The following is a 19,123-nucleotide window of genomic DNA, read 5'->3' as shown; positions in this document are numbered from 1 at the left end:
AAGAGCCTCCTTCCCTCCCCCGCCCCCTCGCCCACCTTCACGATGCAGTAGGGCTGCAGTAAACTTGCATTAACCCCCCAGGGACTCGGCTGTGCGTACACAGAGTTGGGGCGGGGGGCGCGGAGACTGCCAGGCCCAGAGATGTTTGGGGTATCGTATTGGTTCTAGCTGGAAGCAGCGGTCAGAGGGACTCCTGCACGTGGATTTTCTTTCTCCTCACGTCCCTCAGGTAAGTGCCTTAGCTCCAGATTGAGCAGATCTTATGTTTAAATCCCAGTTCTGCCATTGCCTAGCTGTGTGGTCTGGAGCAAAGGATCTGACCTCACCGAGCCTCCACTTCCTTCCTGTAAAATGGGAAGAGTAAGGGAGCCCTCCCGATAGGTTGTTCAAGGTGGCTCTTGCCCTGTAAGTCCTCATTTCCCTTTACCCACCTCATCTCCCCTGCCTCTCCAGGCCCTCACGGCCAGGATTCACGGATCATGATCTTTCTCAAGAAGGGTGCAACTTGTTAAAATGGATTGGGCTTCTTTCCACTACAGCCGGGTCGGTCTTTTCATCTTCACTTTAAAAATATCTTTCCTTATCATCGCCTTGCAGCTACTTCCTGGAAATGCCGTCCCTTGTCGTGCGCCACCCCTCCCTTCCCTGCACAGCCTCGCTCGGCAGCTGCTGCATGAGGGGCTTCTTGGCTGCACGGTTTAGAAACAAGGTTGAGATAGTCGGGTGGGGGCTGGTGCCTGGGACAGGAGCCTCAGGAGCTTCCAGAAGCAGCTGGGTTGTGTTTGAGGGCTGCACGATAGCAGCGCCTTTGTCTTATTGATAGCCAGAACAATAATTCTTTCTCTGGCCTAGGAGCTATAATTAAACCCAAATAGTTCCCAGCTGGGGCGGCATCCAGGGCTCTGAAGGAAGCACTGCCCTGCACAAGGATACTGTGCCAGGGATGGCCCATAGAGGGCAGTTCTCTGAGACCACCTCACCCGCCTCTGGACTGGAAATGGGCCTGAAAGAGTGGAGGCTTTTGCAGGGCATTGAGCTCCGGCAGGAAGGCACCACGGTCATTGGTCATTGGTCAGCCCAGCTTTTCTTTTGTCAGAAGGCAGGATGTCCATGCAGGAGGCCTCCACAGGCCAGGCAGGTGGCTCCAGAACCACACAGACTTGTTCACATCCCAGTTCTAGCAATTTCCTAGTTTGTAACGCTGACTGGCAAGTGCCCGAACCTCCCTGAGCCTCTGTCATTTGTTAAACGGGTATCACTGGGCACATAGCATGATGCTAACCGTGGGATCTGGAGCCTGAGTGGTGCAAGTATTGCTCAGTTAGCAGGAACTGTTGTTTTGGCCCTGTTCTTATTGCTAGTGTCCATGGCAAAGTGAGGGGTTGGCCCATTGTAGCTGCTGCCCTGGTCTTTAGCATGGTGTCGGGGCCAAAGAGCCTGTGGGGGAAGATGCTGGGCCTGCTCAGCTTCTCCAAGTCCACTCAGAGGAAAAGGGAAAGGTCAGAGGGGCCCACGCACCCCCCACCTCCCGGAGGCAGGGCTGGGCCCTGGCAGCTGAAGCAGCGCTTCAGGCTCACAATGAAGACTTGGGCTTCTTGCTCTCAGCCACTGCTCCTGCCCAGAGAAGAGAACAGAGTGTCCTGGCGGGTTGGTGCTGGTGGGCGAAATGTCAGCCGCACTCCTGCCTCTGTCTTGGAAAGGGAGTTACTGCCCCCAGGGCCTGTGAGGAGCAGGAGCTAGCACCAGTGGGTTTGCCCACTACCAAGGCCACCCCTCTGTGAAGGAACCTGTGTGCACCCCCGTCACTTCAGTGCCCCTGGGAAAGTTCCTTGAGCTGCACCCCCTCATCCCTCCAAACCAATACAACATTGCCTCTTCCTTTCTCCCAGGTATCCAGTCTGAATTTTTCATCAACACCACCCGAGCAGGGCCAGGGACATTATCTGTCACCATTGAAGGCCCGTCCAAGGTTAAAATGGATTGCCAGGAAACCCCAGAAGGGTACAAAGTCATGTACACTCCCATGGCTCCTGGAAACTACCTGATTGGCGTCAAATATGGCGGGCCCAACCACATTGTGGGCAGTCCTTTCAAGGCCAAGGTGACAGGTAACAGCCAAACAGCTTTGATATGACTCTTTTTCTCAGTGGAGCATATCTTGCCAGATTATCAACGGAGTTCCTTGTTACTAGAAACTGGGTAATTTTATCTGTATTGAATTTACTTTGAATCTTGAATATAAAGAAAGGGTATGACATGTCAGGGGAATAAACATCTTTAGAATCCCAAGGATATATGCTAGCATCCTCCCCCTACAGGATAATAAGGAGGAGGGTAGAAATTGAAAAATCATGTTTTCTGTTTTTAACAGAAAAGAAAAAATATTTACATATTTTAAATCTTACATATTTGTTTAGAACAGGACCTGAAAAATCTCATTTCTAACCTTCACTTCTAAAATAATCAAAAGGTTTTATTAAATTTATAAAAATGTGCCTCCTTCAGAACACTAGAAAAAATACCAGTCAAAAGCACCTCACAGCCCCTGGCCCAAGGTTATCACCATACATACTGTGGTAGATCCCTTCTACATGTCCCAACATGTCTACACTGTTGGAGGAGTAGTATAGCTTCATTGCAGAAACATTAGAAGATTCAGATAGAAAAATCATCCTTTCACATGCAGAGAACCATTCTTATTATTTTGTTATATGTTCTCCCCAACATGTAACACTACTTTTACACTATTTATACATAGGGTATTTTATATCAGTGAAGATATGAAATGACTTCTACAGAGTGGCATGGTGTTATGTGGGAGGGATTTCCAGGCTTTGTGATTTGCCTCATTGTGTGGGGTGGGACCCCTGGAGTTTGGAAGACATTATGGGGTTAAGATGGGGAAATGGTAATGTTTAGATCCAGGTGCATGGACTGGATCCAATGTTTAGGGTGCATGGACTTTCCTGCGGCTTCTGCCTGGGGCTCTCTCCTTTCTAGCTGAGAGGACCCACTTGCTCTGGCCATTCACTCCTGCCTCCTCTCCCTTCCATGTTCTAGGCCAGCGTCTGGTCAGCCCTGGCTCAGCCAATGAGACCTCATCCATTCTGGTGGAGTCAGTGACCAGGTCATCCATAGAGACCTGTTACAGTGCCATCCCCAAGGCATCCTCAGACGCCAGCAAGGTGACCTCCAAGGGGGCAGGGCTCTCAAAGGCGTTTGTGGGTCAGAAGAGCTCCTTCTTGGTGGACTGCAGCAAAGCTGGTAGGTATCCTGGTCCTGCCCAGGGGTCAGGGTGGAGGCAGGCTAAGCACCCTCTGCTAACTTTCGACTTCCCTGCAGGGCCCACCTACCCATGCAACCCAAACATTTACAAGTAACCTTGTTCATTACCCCATTCCTGCATTTTTTTTTAAAGATTTTATTTATTCATGAGAGATACACAGAGAGAGAAGCAGAGACACAGGCAGAGAGAGAAGCAGGCTCCATGCAGGGAGCCCAATGTGGGAGTCGATCCCAGGGCTCCAGGATCACACTCTGGGCCAAAGGCAGACGCTCAACTGCTGAACCACCCAGGAGTCCCCCATTCCTGCACTTAATATTTTAAAATGATTTTCCTTTCTTTTGCCCCTTGATTCTTTCAAATGCCCTCAAAGTAGACAGGAAAGATGGCATTTATCCCCATTACAGATGGGCAGACTAAGTCAGGAACCTGGCCCCTTCTCTGCCAATAATTGCTTTAATTGCAGTTTAAACTTGGGTATTTATTTGAGTGTCAGTGGTTGGTTGCCTGGGTTCTGGCATCTGGCACATCGGAGCTGGAAACCTGGCTCTCCTTCCCTTCCCTCCCCGCCTTCCTTCCCCAAATTTAGCTGCGTGATCTTGGGAAAGTTACTAAATCTTTTTCTAAAAGTCAGTTTCTTCTTGTCTAAAATGTGAATAATAAAGTCACCTTAAGTTTCTTATGAGAATAAATGAGATCAGAGTAGCCATCACTTACGTAGCCCTTACTACAAGCTAAGGGCTTCACATATAACTTCTGTAAACCTCTGAGCAATCCCATGGAGTAGATCTAGTGTCAACTCCTGTTTACAGATGGGCAAGCTAAGGCAGAGAGAGGCAAAGTCCCACATCCAAGGCCACCCAGCTAGGAAGTGGCAGGCAGGGATTTGAACCCACGCCACTGGGCTCTGAGTCTACATTAGTAATTGCCATGCCGTCCCACCTCTTAGAGGTCCCAGCATCATTATAGAATCTCAACAGATAACAGCTGGTATATTTTCTTTGTCTCCCATATCCCCTCCCTTTCTTCTGCCTTGCATGATGCATCCTGACAGAGTAAACCACCTTTTTTTTTTTTTTTGCCTCCCAGGTTCCAACATGCTGTTGATTGGTGTCCATGGGCCAACCACCCCCTGCGAAGAGGTCTCCATGAAGCACGTGGGCAACCAACAATACAATGTCACATATGTCGTCAAGGAGAAGGGAGATTACATTCTGGCCGTGAAGTGGGGAGAAGAACACATCCCCGGCAGCCCCTTCCACGTCACGGTGCCTTAAAACGGTTCTCGTCAAACCCTGGGAGGAGTTCTGGTGGTTGCTTTTGTTGCTTGTTTGTAACTTGTTTTATACAAAGTTTTCCTCCAGCCTGTTTGTGGGTCTGAAAACCCATCCCGAAAACATTGCCGTTCTAAAGTGCCTTGAGAAATAAGTCCTAGACTTGGCTCTTTGGGGACGTGTTGGGGACTCTTAAGAAATGCAAACTCATGCCGTGGGCTGAGAAGATTTCCATGCACACTTGGTTCAAATCCGATCTCTTGTTGGCACAGATCACCCCCTGCAGACAGACCAAGTTCACCCACAAGATTGACGTTTTTAAAAAATGATATTGGTAACCCATATCTGAAACAAGACTGGCAGGGAAGGGACAGGGCAAAGAGGCGACCTAGTTTAGGCTATGATTTAGGAAAGAAGATGACTTAAAACCAGCTTCATCTCTCCAGCGCCCTATAACATAAAAGGCTCTGAGGCAGATGCCATTGTTTTGACATTACTCATCTCCACACCCCCACCTGTCTGTGGCCTTGTTACACGTCTCAAAGGGCAGTGGGCACCTGGTGGCAGAGTGACCTCAATGCTCTCTGATGCATCTCCCCTCATTCTGCTATCTCCCTGCAAAGTTGTAACATGTGCCCATTTCGGCAGCCACATTTTTGCTTTTGTCTTTAAAGGCCATTGAAGTCTCTGGGTCTGAGGAAATTCTACTGTGGCAAGCAGCCCCCTCCTGCCAAAGACCTTTTTTTAAACAGCACGAGCCTTTGTTCTTAACACACACTCCAGCCATCTGTCAGACCAATGAGTCTTGCCAACACGTTCGAAGTGACCGCAGGTGGGTCCCTATGTCAGCGTCCCTGTCTGCGGAAGGCCTGTCACGGGACAGAACACTCCAACCCACCTCCAGTCAGCTGTGGGATTGCTTCTTGGAAAAGGATTATAGACAGGAAAGAATGGAAGTCCTGCTGACCTTTGGCCTCAAAGTCAGGACATTGGGGGGGGGGGTCTTCTGTCATTGGGCAGAAATAGTGGAAGCCACATAGCTAATGGTGGCTATGTATTCATTTGGCTCTGACCACAGTACCTGAAGCTGTTTGGAAAGCAATGTGCAGGTGCAAAATTCCAAAAACGGAGTATAAGGCATTTTGCATCCCTTTCTGCAGACCTGAGCTGGCTTTGGAATAAAGTTAAAGCATTCGGGGACACTGCCTGACTGTAGGGCCCGGGTGTGTGGCATTGTCTCGGCAGGCAGAGCTTTTTGATTTGCTGCTCCATCTCAAGGAAGTGGCTGCTCTTGTCATGAGCACCTCCGTGGATGGGACAGGGAGGGAGCAAGGTAAGGGACCGTCACCAAGATGTAGCAGCTGGGGGCAGGTGTTGGCAGTAGCCCACCTCTTAGAAACCGGAGCAGCCTGAAGCCTAATGTGAAAGGGCCACAGGTTTTATAAATGGGGACATGGAAGCAGAAACTGGAATCAAATGCCGACTGTAAATTGTATCTTATAACTTATTAAATGTTTGCTCTGTCAAGCTCCCTTGGTGTCCTTAGAAGGTGTTGTTTCTGAATAAACCGTTTGAGTCTCTGACCAGCTCTCCCTACCCCTGGCCGAAAGGACGCAGATTAGCAACTTGTTCTGACAGCGAGCCTTGCCTCTGTTTGCGGGGGCGGGGGGGGGGGCTGGCTTTCCTGCGAGCCCCCCCACTGCGCGTGTATCATCAGGGGAGTCCAGGCAGTCCAGCAGCTGGGGCCTGGCGGAGAGGGCACTGGGCGAAGGGGCACATGGGCCGCGACACCTAACACCTCCTCTGGGAGAGAAAGCCTTTTTCCCAGTGACATGAGAAATGGTCATTTTAGGGAGTTGACTCAAACAAGAAGCTCTGTCACCTGTCGCCCCCACTGCCATTGGACAACAAAGTGGAAGCTCTGCCTCCCTGGTTATACCTCGATGAGAGCAGGAACACAGAGGGAAGGGCACCGGGAGCCCCCATATAAGCCCCTGGAGGTCCCTCCTGGGCTCCTAGCCCTCCTCCACGGGCGGTGAGGGGTAGAGGGAAAGTCAAGGAAGGAAGACTGGATTCTTTTTGGGTGTTTCTTCCCTGCTCCGATTGTTGATCAGGATGGAGGCTTGTTTACCTCTGAGGTGGGAGGAAAGGAGGTTTTCCCTTGCCCTTCCTTCTGGTGGGAGCACCCTTATTTATGGGTCTGGGCCGAGAATGACTGTCCCTGGACTCCCAAGGGGTCTCTGGACTTGGAGGGAGGGGGGCACAGGCTCTGCCTAGCGATGCTGACCTTGCTCACGGGGGAGCACCGGGCCACAGCCACTGGTTTCAATACCCTGATGTCTGGCTGGCTTTTGTCGGGGAGGCAGCACTTCTGTGTTCACAGCTGGACTTGGGCATCTGGTAGAGTATGGACATTGGCTCTGCCCCTTGGTGGCATATGGCCTTGGGGAGGCTGCTTCACCTCTCAGCCCACGCTCCCCAGTGGTTGTGAGGATCTCATGCAGTCTCACTGGGAGCTGGGAGCCTTGGCTGCTGCTCTCCATGACCAACATCCACCAGAGATGACATTAGCCATCCAGGGCTGCCCCAGAGGGTGGGCCCCTGCCTGTCACATCACAAAAAACCCAGGTGAACCTGGACACCCCTCTGCCGGTCAGTGGCTAGACCGTCTGGGCCGCTCTTACCTGCCCGTTCCTGTGGGCTCCCTGCCGTTGGCACAGGCTGTTGTCTGTGCAAGCACGTCGGTGACTTTAAAACTAGGCACCAGGCCCTTTCTGGCTTTTCCCTGTTGACTTTGCCCCTTTCCTACAAGGAGCTCATGGGGCATCCCTGGTTAGGGGCCAACAGAGGTTCGAGCAGATGGCACAGACCTGCAGGGACCCTCCACCCAGAGAAGGCCTCGTTCCCTTCCAGGCCCCGAGGCCTGCCTCTCCCTCAGCCAGCTTCCCCCCGCCGCCCCGAAGCCCTCCTCCCCGGCAGCGCCGCCAAGAAGGAAACATGTATTACCATGTCTGCTTCCAGTGCACTTAGAGGCATGTGGGCCCTTGACCACACGTCTAGTCTTGAGACTTCAAAGCGGCCTCGAAAGCCACATCTTGATGAGCCTGGTGTAAAATGAGTCAGGCACTAGGGATTTAATTTCCCCTAAAAGTTGCACAGCCTTAAAAATTAGCAGAATAAACGGAAATGGCAAAATGAATGGTTGACTCTTGTTGCCACGCACCCCCTCCCCCAAGTTTGTATGTTAAAATGGGGAACAAGCTCATTCATTAATTTAAGCGCTCTTTGGGCTTAATTCTCCATCTGATGGAAACAAGGTCTAGGAAAGGAATGGAATCTTCAAATCCCCACTAACTTGGAAGGGGAAGGGGCTTTGCAATCAGGATATTCCACTAATGAAAACTCTCTCCCAGAAACACATCTTGTTTAGCTAATTTTTTTTCTCCTCACAATGGCAAATCATAAGGGAGTCAAACTGTTCCGTGGCTCAAGGCAAGCCTGAATTCGATTTTTTCCCCCTCTGGCTTTGTCCTAAGGATGCTGACCAAACACACGGTGGGAGGAATCTGTGAAACAAAGGGATCCTTTTTGCTTTGTGATAAGGCTTTTGTCTGGGTCCCTGAGCCCACAGGAGACCAACTCATATCCCAGGAATTTAGGGTGGCCCACCCCACACCCTTTCTCTCCTCAAGAGTTCTCCAAAGCAGGCAGGCAGGAGATGGGGAATGTATGAGCCTGATGGCTTGCATCCAAGGGTGTTTCGTGTTTTGGACTTGCTTATCTCCCCAGGACAAAGTTCAAAGATGAAAGAGTACTGGAGCCTTTTATAGCCACCGTCTTCCCAAAAGCATCAGAATGCCTCTCCCGGGCGTTCTTAGTGCAAAGCTCATGCTGAACCCTGGTGGGTGGGGGGGTCTTCAAGAAAGGAAATCTTGGCAGAGGGCCACGCCCCGGAAATGCCAGCCTCGGGCCCAGCTCCAAGCAGCTGGCACCGGTAGCAGCCAGAAAAGCCTGATGTATGAGAAACACTCAGAAAGCAGCAGGTCAGGTACTGCGGTTCAAGGCTGGATTCCAATCCCAGCTCTGTGGCTTACCGGCTCAGACACCGGCTGGCCCTTAATCTCCCCACATATCCCAAACTTCTTCATGGCGCTCATTTTACAGGTGGGAAGACTAAGGCACAGAAGGCAGTCTAGACAGCCTTACCCTGTGTTGTCTTACAGACTGGGAGTCCCAGTCTGGAACATTCTTCCTCTACGCTTTGGCCAACTCATGTTCATAGTTCAGGTTTCAAAGGGCACCTCCTCCACGAAGCCTTCCCGGAGTCTCAGTGCCCTGATCCATAAAATGAGAAAGTGGGAATCTTCCATTCTAAGATTAGAATGATCCTCCCACACATCCATCCTCCAACTGGCTGGCCAAATCCTTCCCCACCCAGAGCTGCTGGAATAGGGGCTGCCTGAATCTTGGCAAGGAAGGGGCACCCCAGTTAGGGGAAGGGAGCTTGTGGGGCCTCTATTAAGCATGGTGGTTCAAAGCATGGGCCAGAGGGTTCAAATCCTACCCTGCCATGACTTCCAGCAGATCACTTACTCTCACAGAAAACTCACAGCCTCTGTTTCCTCTCCAATGAAATGGGATACTAGACCCTACCCCATACGGTGTTCTGAGGGTTAACTGACAAAATGCATGTAAAGAACATATCACAGGATCTAATACATGATAAGCCTTCAGAGAATTATGATTACTGCTGAAAGGTGCTTAAGAGGATTCTTCTGTACAGAGATCTTAAATCCAGGAAGGGGCTACTTTCAGGGCACAAATAGAAGAGGCACTTACCTGGAGACAGAGCCCAGGATTGAAAACTGGGTTGGGAGTCACAGTGGTAGTGGATGGGGTGGCCAATGGCAGTTCTAGTGGCAGTTCCTTGGTGGCTTGGAGGAGTGGCCAGAAAGGTGGGGGGAGAGCTAGGTGAGTCAGGGGCATGGGGGAGGGCCCCAGCTCACCTACCAGCCTCCCCTGGTGTGCAGGCTTCAATGACAGCTTTCCCTTAGTAGAGATCTAGGCCAGAGACAGGCCTGGGGCTGCCTGCACACCTCCCCAGGGGTTGATCGAGATGAGTGTTAAATCAATAATCTGTAGTAAACAAAATATAAATTATTTAACTTTATAACTAATGTTAGGCACTGGTCTTAGGATTATCCCCATTTTTCACAGGGGCATTTCCCAGGGCTCAAAGAGGTTAAGTGACCTGTGCAACGTCACACAGTAATGGTCAAGGCTCTGTTAAAAGCCAGAAAGCCTGGAGATCCCTGGGTGGCTCAGCGATTGAGCATCTGACTTTGGCCCATGGTGTGATCCTGGAGTCCCGGGATCAAGTCCCACATCAGGCTCCCTGCATGGGACCTGCTTCTCCATCTGTGTCTCTGCCCCTCTGTGTGCGTGTGTGTCTCTCATGAATAAATAAATAAAATCTTTAATTTAAAAAAAAAAAAAAAAAGCCAGAAAGCCTGAGTATGGGAAGGAGGCCATGAAGCCGAGCCTTGTGCACTTGGAATCTGAAGGCGACTCTCCTTGTGAGCCGACCTCTGTCCCTAGTCCTTTGGATGGCAGTATTTTGGGGGTGCCTTTCTGCACCCTTCCACCCCACACCCCTCTTAGGGGAGCCTGTCCACCCCTCAGCACAGCCCAGGTTCTGGCCAAGCTGAGGAGCCTGCGGCTTGGAGGACCGCCGCTGCGACTGTCGTTACCGTCGTGACCGCCAGGGGTCGCCTTGGGCGCGCGAACTGCTGCGCCGAAGAGAATCCCGCGGTCAGGGAGGCACCCGGCCTCCGAAGCCCTGGAGCAGCGCGCCCACCTCTGCCCTCGCGCCCGGGGCCCCTGCCCCTCCTGCCTGGGGCTGAGGCGGTCTGGGGCAGGGAGGCTTTCTTGGGTTCTGGGATCGGAGGCCGCCCCACAAGCCCCACCAGCCGCAGCCGCACAGCTCCCCTTTCCTCCCTGCCTCCTTGGCGCACACGCCCCGAGGCAGCAGGGGGCCTGTTGGCCCTTTCCTCGAGCACCACCTGGATGCCAGACAACACCCCCTCTGGACATAGAGATGCTGCGTGAAGAGGACAGGACGCAGGTGCACAAGCTCGGTGAGGGAGGCACCTTATGTCCGTGCTGTTCCCTTGCAGCGCCAGGTGCACAGAAGCCTGGATCACATGGGTGATGGCACAGGTAATGGATGACCATGGTGAGGGCGCCAGGGTCCATATGCCAGGCCCGGGCTGTTTTACTTAACCAGCTGGTTCTGAATCTTCCCAGATGTCCCAAACCTCATAGCCCTCATTTTACAGCTGGGAACACTGAGGCACAGAGGGCAGTCCAGGCAGCCCTGCCCTTTCTTGCCTTGAGAGTCCCAGTCTACAACATTCTTCCCCTACTCTGCTTGGCTAATTCTTGTTCATAGTTCAGGGCTCACTCCAACGGCACCTCCCCCAGGAAGCCTTCCCTGATCATCTCCCTAACTCCCTGCTCCCCATCCACCTGATTATGAGTCTGTCTCCCCTTCTGGAGTATGAAACCCTGAGGGCAGGAAGCATCAGTACCTGGCTCAGTGTCTAGCAACAGGGTCAAGAGCAAATGAGTCTATTTTGAATGACTAAGCGACAGCGCGCTGAGCGGGGACCAGAAAGGTGAGGGGCGCCCCAGCATGATGGGTGACCTCCTTCTCCCCGGGACCCACACTGCTCACCGCTGCAGGGCCCTGGTGGGAGAGCAGAGGGTGTGAGGATCCTGGAGGCTGACTTTGTGGTGCAACTGGGTGACCGGTGCGTCCTCCTCTGCCCCCCCCCCAGCCACTGTGCCTCTCACACGATGCTGTCCCATTCTCCGGGAGAGCTGGGTGTCTGTAACACAGAGGTGCAGGGGTTGACGTCCGCCCCAGGGTGGCCAAATGAACGTTGCTGAGCCTCGGCCTCCTCCTCAAGGAGGGAAGAGAGCCTGTCAGTGAGTCACCCGAGGAGTCCGCTGGGTGGGATGGCTCACAAGGCCTCCCGCCCGGGCCGGGCAGGGGGAGCCCCGCCACACACCAGCGTCCTGCCTGCCTGGGGCCGGCCTGGCCCGGAGTTCCCGCAGGCCTCCCGTCCCCCTTCTGGAAAGGAGGTTAGTGGGAGCCCCAGCAACGGAAGAGGCCGACGGAACCGGGCACGGCAGCAGGCGCCTAGCAGCTGACATCTACGGAGGGCCTCCCCGACGCCAGGCACTGTCCCCGGTGCTCTCTCTATACGGCAAGTCCCTCCGGGCGCTGTCCCCTCTCTGTCACTCTCTCTATACCACAAGTAACTCCCGCGGGCACTCTGATAATCAAGGGATGCCAGGGAGCTGGCAAGGGTCGGAGCCGGGGCTGAGGGGCTGAGTCCAGAGTTTCCCTGGCAACTGCCCCAGCCATGCGTCCAGGGCCTCCTGATGGTGGACACCGGGCCTCCCCTTGGACCCCCTTGGTGCCTGGTGCACAGGAGGTGCCTGTTAGGGTTTGCCCACGCACCTCCGTGGGACCCTCCGGCTGTGAGGGGGAAAGGCTCGGGCCCTGAGTCCCTCTGGGGCAGACTACAGCCTCCTGCCAGGCCCCCTGGGTGGGCTGTGGGCAGCCTCTGCTCCCCTTCCCGGCCTCTGGTCCCAGGGGCTGCAAGCACTTCAGGGTGCCCCGGAGCGCCCCTCCTCCGCAGCTCGGCCTCGGCCTCGGCAACCGTATCCTGGGAGACGGCCCGGGGCTGCGGGCAGAACAGTCCCCGCCAGCGCCATGAGGGACCCGAGCGCCGGTCAGCGCCGCGGCAAACCGCAGAGCCAGGCCTGCTGGCAAGAGCGCGTCCGGAGGGAGACCGCAGCCCGGGTCGCCTGGACCGTCACCCACGGCCACGAGTACCCGAAGGAGGGGCCCGTGCCCAGGAAGCGGCTGCAGCTCCCCTGAGACCGAGGGGCCTCGGGGCCCGCCGCCCGGGGAAGGCAGAGCCTGGGAGGGGCGGCCCAGGCCAAGCCGGAGGGCCTGGAGATGAGGCGGGCGCCCCCCGGCACCCTGAAGCTGCTTTTCCAGGGCATCTCCCACGACGGCCAAGGCCGGGCCTTGTACCTCCGGGAGCGGCACCGGCAGAAGCCGGAGGAGAAGTTTCTGTACCCAGTCCTGTCATCCTGGGAGTACGGCTGGAACATCGGTAAGGGCCACCACCCTGTGGCCACTCCGGACCCCCGCGGGCAGGCCCGGCCTTCCTCCCCAGCCCTGTCCTGTCACCCGCGGGCACCGGCCCATCCCTCAGGCTCACCTTGCCGCGAGCAGGGGCCACGCACCTTCACACCTTCAGGCCTTTGCCCATTTTCATGTCTCCACCCGTAACGTACCGCCTGCCTCTTCCTCCGCTGGCTAATACTCACATGTCACCACCTCTGGGAAGTCCTCCGAAAGTCCTCCCGGTGGATGTGAGTCCACCCTTGTGGTTATACAGCTTTTTGAGTCTACAAACGCACTGGCCCCACCATGTCCCCATTCCTTGAGTGTCTGCCTGGCCTAGGGAGCCCTTTGGGCTCCAGAATTTAGTTGATTTTACTAATGCCCTCCCAGCTCCCAGCTTAGGGCTACTACTCAGTGACCATGGAATGAATGAACAAATGAGTGAATGTGGACTAGGGAATGAGGCCTGAGTTTGGAATCAGGAAGTGCAAGTTCAAATCCTGGCTCCTCCACTTGGGAGCTGGGTTCAAGCAAGAACCTTAACTTCTCTTGGCCTCAGTTTCCACATCTGAAAAATGGGATTATAGTAGTACCTGCCTTCTAATGTCACAGAGTTTTGGGGAAATCAAATGGGAAAGTACCCTGAACAGAAATTTTTCTCACAAAGCCCCATGAGGTGGGTAGGACAGATATTCACTCATTCAACATGTGATGCTTTCATTCGGGACAGCCCGGAGAGGGAGATCCAGAGTCCCTGAAGCCCAGCTCTGCCCCAACATGAGTTAGCAAATGAACAAGCATGGAAGAGTGGCTCAGTTTGAAATTAGGGGGCCTGGGTTTGGATTCTTGTCCATTCATTCATTCATTCATTCAAGAAAGGTTAAGTGAGCACCTAATATACGTCAGGCACCTTGTGTCCCTAGGGATATGACAGAGAATGTGAGTGCTGTGATTGTAGAAAGAGATCAGTCAGGAAAAGGAGAGGAAGCCTGAGGGGGCTCTTGTGGTAGACAGGTGGTCAGGGAAGGGAGGAATGGTAGCCCCAGCCCAACCAGGCCTTTGCCCTGTTCCAGGGGACGTCATGAAGGATGCCAGGGCTCCCATGTATGCCAGGTGCCAGCCCATCATGAAGGTCTTTTACATCAAAAGTAGCGTCTTTCACTTTCCACGGCGAACAGACCAGCTAATCTGAGCTCATGGGGGTTCGGGAGCGGCTCCTGCCTTTTCCTACAGCCTGTCAGGACCCTGCTGAGCAGAGATGCCCCCTACTCCAGCCAACCCCTCATCCGTTCTGTCCAGCCCTGTCTCCTCTGCTGAGCAAGGTGGGGATGTGAGTGTTTTTCTGTACCTCTGGGATTCAGGGTGGCCTACCTGCTGCCTCTTGGATGTCCTCAGGGACCTCAGCTCCCTTGCAGAGCTCGGGCCCCACCATCAAGAGGTGGGGTGCTAGGTGCTCTCCCGGGGGAAACAGCGGAGTCTCCACGTGCTCCAGCAGCAGAGTTAGGTGGGGAGGGGCTTGCTAGGATCTTCCGGAGCTGCGTACAGGAGGGAATATCTCCATCTTTACTCTCTCTGGCCCCAGTGTATCCCACAGTTTAAGAAAAGTAGTTTCCATGGTTACTTGCTGTTTCTCTCACTGGCCCCCTGCCTGCCTGGGTCAGGCTTGCCTCAGTGTTATAACAAACAGCCGCTGCATCCCACTTGCTTTAACCAATAAAGGTGTATTTCTCACTGCACAGTGCACTCTGATGTTCAGTGGGCCACCTGCCACACGCTGATCTGGGGATCCAGGCCTCTCCCATCTGGTGGCTTTGCCATCTCCTAGGGTCTCAGGGTTCTTTCCCAAGTCCTTCTGAATCCAACTAGGGGCAAGGGAAGAGACAGAGTCGGCTGAGAACACACCCATCCTACCCTGCCTTAGCCTGAAACTGCCAAATGTCACTTCCTGTCACATTCTGCTGGGGAAAACACATCACATGACTTCTGGATATGTGAAGGCTGGGAGAGTTGTGTCGCTCCTGGTCTGCCTCTTAGCCTGCCACTTTGCAGAAGAGCTAGGCCACCTACAACTTTGGGGAAGTTCTTGAGTAGGAAAGAGCAAGAGGCAGAGAGTAAGCGAGGGCCAATGTGTGTGTGTGACTGCTGGAAATTGCACTGTGGCCTTGCACAACAGAGGCCTTGGCAAGGACCTGCTGAATTCACTAATCAAATACCAAATAATGCCCTGGGTTCCTCTAGGGCCATTTGATTGTCTGTAGCAACCGAAGGTCTAACAGTTCCTGTGGGTCAGGCTTGGCCTGGGCGCCTGAGGAATAAGGAGCCACATCTTCTTAGATCTCATAGTACAGATTGAGAAGGGCTGGGATGGGGGAAGATGGGCACTTTGAGAGCACAGAGGAGACACTGAAGCCAGCATGGGGTCTCAGGGCAGCTTCTCTGGGAGGTCACTGCTGTTTCTGTCATTAAATGAAATAACGCTCAGAAAATGCCTAGCGGGTACCTGACTATACATGTGAATTGTATTACTTGTGATGACAGTGATCTCTGTCAGCAGCAAATCTGCAAGCTGCTCAGAAGAGGACAGGTTGCCACCAGGGCAGGCTCTCAGTTGGGATTTTGGAAATTGATCAAGCCCTACCAAAAATGATTTAAGTGACTACTTTCTCAATTCTCTCAAGGATGGCACTATATAGCTAGCATCATTCTAGAGACCTAGGAAAGAGATTCATTACCAACAGTGGGTGTCCCAGGAGGCTGGGGCTTACTTCTTCTGGGGGGGATTTATTTTTGTATGTATTTAATAAACACCAATGTGATATTTGCTTCGTGCAGATGTTTTTCTAAGGCTGCACTGAGGCATTTGGTAGTCATAAGCCACACATATCCATTGAGCACTTGAAATGTGTTGTACGTATAAAAGACACACGAAATTTTGAAGATTTAACACGATAAAAAATGTAAAATATCTCATTAGTAATTTTTATACTGAGTTACATGTTAAAATCACTAACTTTGCACTTGCTAGGTTAAACCAGGGTTTGACAGACTTTCTCTAAAAGGACTAGTTGTATTTTCCACTTGTGGGCCATCCAGTCTCAACTCCACAGCCATTCAACTCTGCAGCTGGAGTGTAAAAGCAGCCATAAATAATACAGAAACAATGGGCGTGGCCGTGTGCCCATAAAACTTTATTTAAAAAAATAGGCAGTGGGCTAGATTCGACCTACAGGCTGTCATTTGCTGAGCCCTGGGTTAAATAAAATCTATTATTAAAATGAAATTTACTTTTTTTTTTTGCTTTTTTTATGTAGCTAGTAGAATATTTCAAATTACATTTAGTTCACATGATATTCTTACTGGACAGGGCTCATCTAAGCACTTTATGGATATTAACTCTGAGGAATAACTATTAACCTGAGGGTGGGGAAATGTGTGAATTCTGCTGAAAACCTAAAGAAAGCGCATACATTGATGTTCCTTGGCCTGGCTCCCCCACTGCTGAGTGTGGAGCCCAAGGACCCACTGGCTTGTGGCTGCTTTCAGGGCAGACGCCTGAGTCTGTAACCTCGTGCTAGGCTCCTTCTTTGTTTGTTTTGTTTTTTTTTATAAATTTATTTTTTATTGGTGTTCAATTTGCCAACATATAGAATAACACCCAGTGCTCATCCCATCAAGTGCCCCCCTCAGTGCCCGTCACCCAGTCACCCCCACCCCCCGCCCTCCTCCCCTTCCACCACCCCTAGTTCGTTTCCCAGAGTTAGGAGTCTCTCATGTTCTGTCTCCCTCTCTGACATTTCCCACTCATTTTCTCTCCTTTCCCCTTTATTCCCTTTCACTATTTTTTATATTCCCCAAATGAATGAGACCATATAATGTTTGTCCTTCTCCGATTGACTTATTTCACTCAGCATAATACCCTCCAGTTCCATCCATGTCGAAGCAAATGGTGGGTATTTGTTGCTTCTAATGGCTGAGTAATATTCCACTGTATACATAGACCACATCTTTATCCATTCATCTTTCGATGGACACCGAGGCTCCTTCCACAGTTTGGCTATCGTGGCCATTGCTGCTACAAACATCGGGTGCAGGTGTCCCGGCGTTTCATTGCATCTGTATCTTTGGGGTAAATCCCCAGCAGTGCAATTGCTGGGTCGTAGGACAGATCTATGTTTAACTCTTTGAGGAGCGTCCACACAGTTTTCCAGAGTGGCTGCACTGGTTCACATTCCCACATTCCCAGTGTAAGAGGGTTCCCTTTTCTCCGCATCCTCTCCAACACTTGTGGTTTCCTGCCTTGTTAATTTTCCCCATTCTCACTGGGGTGAGGTGGTATCTCATTGTGGTTTTGATTTGTATTTCCCTGATGGCAAGTGATGCAGAGCATTTTCTCATGTGCATGTTGGCCATGTCTATGTCTTCCTCTGTGAGATTTCTCTTCATGTCTTTTGCCCATTTCATGATTGGATTGTTTGTTTCTTTGCTGTTGAGTTTAGTAAGTTCTTTATAGATCTTGGAAACTTAGGCTCCTCCTTTGACTGCAGGGAAGTCCCCAGCAAGAGCACCAGGTGGTGCTGTGGGACCACAGAGCAGGTGGTTGGCTTGCTGGAAACGTGCGTTCCAGGCTGGGGGCTGCCATTCATTTACTGCCTGGCCTTGGACCTCGATTTCCTCGCCTGTAAATTGGGGTCAGACTGGCCTAGTGAAAACATGAACTTTTAAGACAGACTGACCTGATTTGAGTTTTGACCCCACCAGAGCCACATGATGATTTTCACGGTCCTCAGGCACTTTGCCTTCATGCATCCTTTCTTCCATAAAGAAATAGCAGAAGTTATGTTTTACAACTATGTTGGTATAAATATAAATATATTAATATTACGTATTAAAATTTTTCTTTGACCCAAAATTTAATCTTATTCCTTCTTATTCTGAAAGAAAGTATTTCTGTGGCCTTAAAAGTATCATGAGCCCCGGGCCCTGTGCCAACTGTGCCTCATGAAGAATCATGCTGGGCTCCACTACTCACCAGCTGTGTGACCGTGGGTAAGTTGTTCAACCTCTCTGGGCCTCAGTTTCCTCATTTATAAAATGGAGATGACAACAGACCCCACCTTTTTAGTGACATAGTTGGAATTCAGTGAGAGAGTGTATGCCATGAATCTTTAGAGCAAGCCCTACAAATGGAACTATTATTTCTTTTTATTATTATTATTTATCATCTTTGAGGGTATTTTCAGCTCTAATCTCTCTGAAACTATTAAAATATTTCAAACAAGAATCTCAAAATACATTAAAAAAAAAAAAAAAAAAGAAATGAAACTTCCAGGCTATTTGATGGGGGAAGTAGAAGAGTTTCCCAGAGAAGAGTGTATCAGCAGAAGGAGTTTTTACAGATGACAAATGCAGATTTTCTCCTGCCATTGAGGAGCTCATGAGGAAGGAACATGGGCTTGCACCAGTCAGCTGGAATCTGGACCAGCTGGAGAATATGTGCCAGGTGGGCAGATACTTGGGAAAGGTGTGTGTGTGTGTCTGTTGCATTCATCTTAGAGAAAAGGAGATTTGCATAGAGTTTGAAGGCTATGAAAGCCTCAGGCCTATGGAGACAGGGACATCGTATTTGTAGGGAAGAGGGGCAAAGAGGGGAGGAGCACTTTAAGCTGAGGGAACAGTATATCCAAAAGTCTGGGGCAGGAGGCAAGTTCAAGCTGAGATTTATCTTTTTTTAAAAAAAGATTTTATTTATTCATGAGAGACAGAGAGAGGCAGAGGGAGAAGCAGACTCCCTCTGGGGAGCCCAACGTGGGATTCAGTCCGAGGACCCCAGGATCATGAGCTGAGCCTAAGGCAGACATTCAACCACTGAGCCAGCCAGGCGTCCTGAGGTTTACCTTTTCTTAGCTGAATTGTAGTTCTTGTATCCCTGGGGCATCCCAGGTTATATCTTTTGAATATTCCTTGACGAACTTGAATACCCTAGAAAGCACTGTCCATTTTTTTTTTTTTTTAAGTAGGCTCCACACCCAGCTGTGTGGAGCCCAGTGTGGGGCTTGAACTCATGACCCTGAGATCAAGACATGCACGGAAATCAAGAGTCACATGCTTAACTAGCTGAGCCCCCAGGGGGCCCCAGCACTGTTTTGTAATCCCCAATTTGAACCACTCCCTAATTTTGTAAGTTAGGTGTTTCCATTGGGAAGCTTTTCTAAAATAAAAATTACGACAATTCTACTACCCAATGTCTACTACTTTTAGCTCCAAAAAAATTTTTTTTGAGGGGATAACTATGTAAAGACTATTGCCTTCTTCTCCAAGACGGCACAGTAGAGCCCCCTGAGTTTAATTAATTCCACAAAA

General features: G+C 51.5%; 2 protein-coding genes and 1 long non-coding RNA gene across 9 annotated transcripts in view; 2 read left to right on the top strand and 1 right to left on the bottom strand.

The window, feature by feature from the left end:
- FLNB (filamin B) overlaps positions 1-6,088 on the top strand; it is a 138,535-nt gene extending 132,447 nt beyond the window's left edge. For all 7 annotated transcript variants that reach the window (XM_035702623.2, XM_025456319.3, XM_035702622.2 and 4 more), the window contains 3 exons: positions 1,890-2,108; positions 3,061-3,264; positions 4,373-6,088. In XM_035702623.2, coding sequence (XP_035558516.1) covers positions 1,890-2,108; positions 3,061-3,264; positions 4,373-4,560 — 611 coding nt within the window. In that variant the 3' untranslated portion in view covers positions 4,561-6,088. The remainder of the gene's footprint in view (positions 1-1,889; positions 2,109-3,060; positions 3,265-4,372) is intronic.
- A 1,484-nt stretch (positions 6,089-7,572) lies between these two features.
- On the bottom strand, positions 7,573-12,254 carry LOC112666099 (uncharacterized). Its single transcript, XR_007404351.1, has 4 exons — positions 12,086-12,254; positions 9,397-11,447; positions 8,764-8,892; positions 7,573-8,123 (listed from the first exon to the last, which is right to left on the bottom strand). It is a non-coding gene; the product is annotated as an uncharacterized LOC112666099 (long non-coding RNA).
- A 48-nt stretch (positions 12,255-12,302) lies between these two features.
- On the top strand, positions 12,303-14,499 carry LOC112666100 (protein ATP6V1FNB). The gene is made up of 2 exons (XM_025456594.3): positions 12,303-12,749; positions 13,837-14,499. The coding sequence occupies exons 1-2, from the start codon at positions 12,590-12,592 to the stop codon at positions 13,953-13,955; spliced, it is 279 nt and encodes a 92-aa protein (XP_025312379.3). The 5' UTR covers positions 12,303-12,589; the 3' UTR covers positions 13,956-14,499.
- The last annotated feature ends 4,624 nt before the right edge of the window (positions 14,500-19,123 follow it).

The sequence above is a fragment of the Canis lupus genome, chromosome 20, assembly GCF_003254725.2.
Source record: "Canis lupus dingo isolate Sandy chromosome 20, ASM325472v2, whole genome shotgun sequence".
Classification (NCBI taxonomy): Eukaryota; Metazoa; Chordata; class Mammalia; order Carnivora; family Canidae; genus Canis; species Canis lupus.
Note: the sequence above shows the minus strand (reverse complement) of the source record. Positions and strands in the feature narration are given on the sequence as shown.

Excerpts from the sequence above, each read along its gene's own strand:
- LOC112666100 (XM_025456594.3), top strand. The coding sequence starts at position 12,590 with ATGAGGCGGGCGCCCCCCGGCACCCTGAAGCTGCTTTTCCAGGGCATC. Across the intron at positions 12,750-13,836 it reads GGAGTACGGCTGGAACATCG|GGGACGTCATGAAGGATGCC; the intron begins GTAAGGGCCACC and ends GCCCTGTTCCAG.